Source organism: Cicer arietinum, chromosome 2 (genome assembly GCF_000331145.2).
Source record: "Cicer arietinum cultivar CDC Frontier isolate Library 1 chromosome 2, Cicar.CDCFrontier_v2.0, whole genome shotgun sequence".
NCBI lineage: Eukaryota > Viridiplantae > Streptophyta > Magnoliopsida > Fabales > Fabaceae > Cicer > Cicer arietinum.
Window position 1 is genome coordinate 48,836,912 of NC_021161.2, and position 7,169 is coordinate 48,844,080.

Below are 7,169 nucleotides of genomic sequence, written 5' to 3' on the forward strand. Positions count from 1 at the left end.
AGTGGAGGCTCACCCAATTCCGGAGCATCCACGACCCGTTCGGGTCAGAGGACGCGTGGCACTCGTAGGAGACGCTGCAGGTTACTAAACATATTAGTTAGTTATTAGTTGTATAATTAAATAATTAATATAACTAATTATACTAACTATTAATTAACTATTTTATTTAATTTGTATAACTAATTAATATTGTTTAATATAGGTTATGTTACGAAGTGTTCGGGTGAGGGAATTTATTTTGCGGCAAAATCGGGTCGAATGTGTGGAAACGCCGTCGTAAAAGCTTCTGAAGGTGGTGAGAGGATGATCAACGAGTGTGATCTTAGGAGGGAGTATCTTAAAGAATGGGATGCGAAGTATGTTAATACTTTTAGGTTTTTGGATTTGTTGCAGAGGGTTTTTTACGGTAGTAACGCGTCTAGGGAAGCTTTGGTGGAGCTGTGTGGGAATGAGTATGTGCAACGCATGACGTTTGATAGTTATTTGTATAAGAAATTAGCGCGTGGGAGCGCGTGTGATGATGCTAAGCTTTTCATGAATACTATTGGGAGTTTAGTTAGGTGTAATGATGTAGGAACACATATGAAGGGTTTGATATTGTAATGTAGAGGTTGGTTTGGAATTTTTCTATTTTCAAACATTGTTTTTGCTTTATTTGAAAAATTATTATTCACATTAATGGCTCTTTATTATCTTTGGCCCCACATCACATGGTTGAATTTGTTTCTTTGTTTTGGCCATGCTCTCCTTCCACTTTGCAAGAAAAATAAAAAAGCTATTCTCTTTGTCTATCTTATGTGTTCAAGATTTAATGATATATTTATAAATATTAGATGCTTGAGTTTAGAATTTAAAGTTGTTAAATAAAGCTTAGTAAATCTAACATGTTTCCATCAAATATGAAATCAATATTGCAGTTTAATTTATCTAGGTAGTAAATATTAGCACTATTTAAGTTTTAGAACTTTTCTTGAGATCCAATTTACTTAAGTTATTATTTCATAAAAGAATAAAATAAAAGTGACAGTACATTATTCAATATTTTACATAATGACATAATTTAGGTGCTAAATGGAACGATTATTAAATTGACATAAACTAAAAACAACTCATTTGTGCATCCAAATCAAACATCGAAGACTCTGTCCTTTAATCAATAAATCAAAAGCTTTGTTGATGTCTTTAAACTCCACCTCATGTGTGACAAAATCATCCAAATTCAGTTCCTGTTAATAATTGGAGAAAAATTATCAAAAAGGAAGCTACAAAAACTTGTTACTACTAATTTAACAATATGTAATCAAAAGAGGGGCAGAGAGCATAAACTTAAAAAATAAATAAAAATGCATAGTACCTTGTCTATGTAACGTTTAAGAAGAATGGGTACATCAGTCTTAGGTTTGAGTCCTCCAAATAAGGACCCCATGAGAGTCTTGCCTTGAAAAAGAACATCACTACTATTAAAACTCAACTTAGATCCTGGCTTGTCAACTCCCACCACAATTGTTTTTCCCCAACCCTAAACCCAAAACACCAATTTTACAATCCATGCTTTCAAACAAGTATTAAAATTAGTTAGTATAACGAAAAGGACTTGGATTGTACACTTTACAATCTTTGTAATTGCAAGCTATTATACGATTTCAGTCATCAAAATAAGATTAGACGATTAAGATTTAAATGTTTAAATTTTTCTTTAAAAAAAAAAATCAAAATCAAATTTCAAATATAGATCACTCGATTTTTTATCAGACGACTGAGATAGTGTGTCTGCAACCAATCACAGTACACTGCAAGCAAAGCAATTGCACTGCACCTAATTCAAATAAAAATTAGGCATAGTTTGAGATAGAAATAGACCTTTCTACATGAAGCATATGCTTCATGCACCAATGATGCCATACCAACACATTCAAAACAATAATCTGCTCCCCCACCAGTCATCTCCATAATAACCTGCTCCATAACCACACAACAAGAAAATTTCAAGACACACTGCTAAAAAATAAAATTAACCACGAAAAAAAATTAACTCTTCTTTAATTCACTGGTCACTAAATTTAGTGACAAATTTAGAAAAGAATATCACGTTGTACCTCTCTAAATTTCCCTCAATAATTTAAACTTTTTTAGTAGTGACATTAGACATTTAAATTAAAATTAAAATTAAAATTAAAATAAAGATTAAATCCTTAAAAGAGGGTAGACCTGGCTAACAGATTTGTTTTCACATTCTCCAGCATGGACAAAATCTGTGAGACCAAACTTCTTTCCTGAGTTAAAGGGAGGAACAGAACCATGAAATCATATACATAATTTAGACATAATAGTAATAACAATAATAACTTCTAAATTATACTATTAAAACATTATTATTTGACTTCATGCTTGATGTGATGATGTATTAAACAAATATTGCATTACCAATGTCAAATTTTTGTGGGTTGATATCTACACCAATAATCCTAGTTGCTCCACAAAGTCTAGCTCCCTCAGCAACCTAGGAAATTAAACAATTCAATTGCAATGAGCATTGTTGTATAAAAGAAACTACAAAGTACAAAAGAAAAACATGAACTATAAAGAATCCATACTGCTAATCCAATGCATCCTAGTCCAAAAACAGCTACTGTAGACCCTGGCTCTACATTTGCTGTTCTCCAAGCAGCACCTACCCCTAAAGATATTTTTATCAAAATATTGAAGAATTAGATGAATGTTGTTGAGTTGTGAACTAAAATCAAATATCAAACTTTGAATTTTTCACAACCATATATTGTAGATCAAAATTTTAAAATAAGTGTATATTTCGATTCACAGTGAAATTAGGAGAATTATAAGGAGTCACTGCGATTTTGACAAAAACTATATTTTGAAGCTTCAACAAACTTATTGTTCATTCAAACATACACTTGGCTAATGTTTGGAACTACGTCAGAAATAAACTTATCGTGCCAAGGGTGATTTGACCGTGATTTTACAAAAACTATATGTTGTAGCTTTAAGGTTAACGTGCAGTAGCGTTAGTTCCACAACATAAAAGTACTGAAATCCGAAGAATAGTCTACTAATGAAAATTATATAGCACGTCGATTGATTCATGTAACCGATCTCATCTAATGGAAAAAACAATTAGTTGTAGTTGCAAAATGTTTGCATACCTGTTGATACACCACAACTAAGGAGGCATGCCCTATTGGGAGGAATTGATGAATCAATCTTGAGTAGATTTGCAATGTCAACGACAGTGTACTCACTAAAACTAGAGATACACATGAAATGGTTTATAATCTCTCCATTTAGATCAGTGAATCTTGAAGAATCATGTCTAAGCATCCTAGGTGAAATATTAAAAGGAAACTTTGAACAAAGGTTGCTCTTTTTTGATTTGCAATCTATACACTCTTCACAATCAGGCATGAAAATTGGGACAACAATGTCTCCTTTTGTAACTTCAGTTACTTCCTCTCCAACACTTTCCACTACCCTGCATCACATGAAAATTAGTTGATACTTGAAATGCATCATCAACTACTATAGTGCTAAATTAATTAAATTAAATGTGTTAACATTTAGAAGAAATATAACACTACTAAAAAATTCGCCTTTACTAACTGGTTTAGAGACTAAATATTTTCAGTCACACTTAGCGACCGAAATATAGACCGTAATTTTGAACCTCAAAACTAAATATTTTTTCGTCACTAAATTGGTCGCAAACAAAATTTAGAGACTGAAATAGTATCTGAATTTTAGCGACCAAACTTTCCGTCGCTGACAAGGTGGCAAATTAAGACTTGCATAAATGTATGAAATGTCTAACAATAAAAAATCCAAATAATAAAAGGAGCACACCAATTTTATATTGATGCTGAAATTCTACTACATAATATTTTCAATAAATAAATGAACAAAAAAAATGAATAGAGTGACTCACCCAATTGCCTCATGACCCAGAATCCTTGGAAAAATTGCAGGAGGCTCCTTCAAAAGTACTCAAAACACAAATAAAAAAAGCATATTAAAAATATTAATTCAAAACATTTTCAAAATGTTTAAAAACAATAATTAAATAAATAAAAAAACCTGCATCTTCCAGAAAGTGATATCACTGTAACAGAGAGAGGTACATATAATTCGAATCCGAGCTTCATGTGGCATTGGTGGTGCTACAAATATCTCTTCAATAATCAGTGCCTCACCTGCTTTGCGACAAACCGCCGCTAAACATATTGCAAATAATATATTCTTAGTAACATAAAAAAAAAAAAAACATAATTATGGTTTTATGAATCATGGAGCACACACACACCTTTACATCTTATGGGTTGTTGTTGTTCACTTGGTCTTACTATTTTGTCTTCCATGGTGACTCAACAAAACAGTGAATGAAGGAACAATTTTTGATAAAGGGTTTAATATTAATATGCAAAATTATAAAGTTGAACGTGAAATATTTGGATAAGATGATATCTATCTTTGATATCAGACGGAGACTAGTTGAAAAGAGTTGTACAACAATGAAGTAAAGAAAAATGAGTTTTTTATTTATTGGTTCGGTGAAATTTGGAATCTACCAAACTAGATTCCACGTGTCACATGATGGGAATATGTCATAGTTGTCTTTGTTTTTCGTTTTTGTTCTAGAGTCTAGCGTTGGTGGCCAAATAGCAATTTAAAGCTCATTAAATGAAGTTGCCATTTTTATTTTTTGGAGAAAAAAAAACAAAAATCAAATTTTCACTTTATTCTTTGAAATAGTGCAATATACATCATTTTAGATTTTGAAGCATATAAAAATCCGTTCTTGTTTGTTCCTAATATTTTAACGACGGATGTAAATAATAATGTACCGAATTTAATTTCTTACTCATAAAAATATTTTGATAGTATGAATCAAGGTGATATATTTTGAATATTATTTATTATTTTTATATAATTTAAAGATTAAATTGTAATGATATTAAATGAAAACAAATATAAAATTGTATAAAATATAATTTTTATAGGAGATAAATATGATTTTTTTATAAACAAACAATAAATCTTAAAATATTTTCTATTTTAAACTAGAACACAATCATCATCTTAAATTTTTTAATAAAGAAAAAGAGAAAGTGATATTTCTTTTTTTATAGAAGATGATAAGGATGAAGTTCATGTTAGCTTTTAAACTTATTATTTCAAGTGCAGGAAAATAAAAAAGTTGAAAGTATATGAGTGGTTGGATTTATTTATTGAATGAATGAATTGTGTTATTTAGTTTTGAGGTAATTTTGAAAGTAATTTTGAACTTCAAAACTGAATTGTGTTATCGATCATATGAATATCATATTAAATGAAAATATTAGCAACTTGGTTCGCTTCATGAAATATGAGATAGAGAATAATGATCGGTTTCAAGATCTATGGACAAGCAAGGAACTAGGGTGTTGGACACCACCCATCCATAATTAAGTACATAACTACCTCTAGATCATATTCAATGTATTGAATACAATATTATTCATAGTGGTTAGTTAGACTAATCTTTCTAAATTAGTATGAGTGATAATGTATATAATAATGTATAAAATTTGACTAAAAGTTGTTCTATTAGAATTTAAATTTGAATTATCTCGAACAATTTATTATCGAAGATAATTATCTAACGAATCATTTGGTTAAGAAGGGGACGTGTCATTTTTATAGTACTTTTATTTTTATCTTCTACAAAGAACAAATCTTCATGGGTTGATAGTGTGCATAATCTACTCTGTAAAAGATATCTTGTACCATGCACTGAGAGAAAATAAATAGCAACTAATAATTCAAATTGTAAGTTATTAAAGATTTATGTAACTTTTATTTATGATCCACCATATATATTTATTCATGTGGAGATGTAAGTTATTATCATCAATAGAAAAATTATAAAAGTGAATTGATGATATTCATGTTAATTGACCCGAGAGAACTAATGAAGCATGTCTTATGACTCTTGAAACTCTCCAAACTTGGTGTTGCACATGATGCCATGATTCTGTTGTTTGTACATTTTTGGCTATTGTTAGAGCATCAACAATTCCAGGGAATGATTGAGATCCATAGTCATTATGTTTAGATGGTCCATAGATCTGAAAAATAGGAGAAATATTTAAATTTAAATTATGTTTGTTAAAAAATAAAATCTAACAGAAAAAAGACTTACCAAATGCTTATACCATGGCATTCCAAAGAGGCCATCTCTGTCTGTAAATGCACGCTCAGCCATCATTAATCTATCATTTACTTCTCTCACTTTCAACTCATCCATCTTCCATGTTCTCCAACCTTTACTTGCTTCTATTTCCTGTTTCAACATTTTTTCACTTTAAATAGATATATGTATTACCGACACTTTATTGAAAACGTGTTCTGACATCGACACAACATTGACACATGTAATTTATCAGAATTATTTCAATAGGTTATATATATGCTACTACTGGTTATATAATTAATAAGTATTATTAGTCTAAAGATAAATATTAAAGACATGACATACCTTTCTCTGATTATTTATCTTGGTTGCTGCTTTCTCAAGCTCCTTGATGGACTTATCCATAGGAGACAAAGTTACATCTTTATTTGAAATCTGATTTTTCAGTTCTTCCATGTTAAGCTGACATTCAAATATTAGATGGTGTAAGAATTAGAAATATCTTGATCAATGTGATTTCAGACTCTCAACACAATCAATTCCCTCACAACTCGCACTCTGGAGGAGACATTTGTTGTGCGACCCAAGTAGCCTGATATCAGGCAGTCAAATAGATATTGAAAAGACTCTGATACTATATTAATTTTTTATATTATGTCTAATTCATCGTTACATATCGGCTTGTAAGTTGATGAATGTTTTCTACTTTTATAAGCTTATTTTCAAGCCATAAGTGGAACTCTCAGCATTATATATTATTCACATTCTCTCAAATTTAGTGAGATTAGTCTTTATGCAACTACAATGTTTGATTAAATAATCATATAAAGTAAGCACACCTTAAGCTCCTTAGCATAGGATAGGTAATCAAAAGGTAAGAATTCCTCATCTGCTAGCCAAAGTGCTACTAGACCCCAAACACTTGCAGCTATTTTTTCATAACATAAACAATTATTAGGGGAACTAAAATAAGATAATAAATTTTTCC

The 7,169-nt window shown here is 30.4% G+C and overlaps 3 protein-coding genes across 5 annotated transcripts in view; 1 reads left to right on the forward strand and 2 right to left on the reverse strand.

Annotated features, from left to right (window-relative positions):
- The window catches only part of LOC101494746 (geranylgeranyl diphosphate reductase, chloroplastic-like), a 2,944-nt gene extending 2,153 nt beyond the window's left edge, over positions 1–791 (forward strand). Inside the window, exons 2-3 of the mRNA XM_004491237.4 lie at positions 8–80; positions 203–791. Coding sequence (XP_004491294.1) covers positions 8–80; positions 203–603 — 474 coding nt within the window. The 3' untranslated portion in view covers positions 604–791. The remainder of the gene's footprint in view (positions 1–7; positions 81–202) is intronic.
- Positions 792–965: 174 nt separating this feature from the next.
- Positions 966–4,525, reverse strand: LOC101510210 (alcohol dehydrogenase-like 7). Of its 3 annotated transcripts, none has more exons than XM_073364941.1 (10): positions 4,313–4,525; positions 4,087–4,223; positions 3,938–3,984; positions 3,162–3,487; positions 2,595–2,677; positions 2,425–2,500; positions 2,209–2,273; positions 1,861–1,956; positions 1,355–1,432; positions 966–1,226 (listed from the first exon to the last, which is right to left on the reverse strand). In XM_073364941.1, exons 1-10 carry the CDS (start codon positions 4,365–4,367, stop codon positions 1,110–1,112), a joined length of 1,080 nt encoding a protein of 359 aa, XP_073221042.1. In that variant the 5' UTR covers positions 4,368–4,525; the 3' UTR covers positions 966–1,109. The 3 variants fall into 3 exon arrangements, with proteins under 3 accessions (XP_073221042.1, XP_004491174.1, XP_004491172.1); XM_004491117.4 differs by having other exon boundaries at positions 1,355–1,437; XM_004491115.4 differs by having other exon boundaries at positions 1,355–1,519; positions 4,313–4,524.
- A 1,257-nt stretch (positions 4,526–5,782) lies between these two features.
- The window catches only part of LOC101510982 (probable glutamate carboxypeptidase LAMP1), a 5,028-nt gene continuing 3,641 nt past the window's right edge, over positions 5,783–7,169 (reverse strand). Inside the window, exons 9-12 of the mRNA XM_004491118.4 lie at positions 7,021–7,109; positions 6,527–6,643; positions 6,191–6,331; positions 5,783–6,116 (exon numbers count right to left, since the gene is read on the reverse strand). Coding sequence (XP_004491175.1) covers positions 5,934–6,116; positions 6,191–6,331; positions 6,527–6,643; positions 7,021–7,109 — 530 coding nt within the window. The 3' untranslated portion in view covers positions 5,783–5,933. The remainder of the gene's footprint in view (positions 6,117–6,190; positions 6,332–6,526; positions 6,644–7,020; positions 7,110–7,169) is intronic.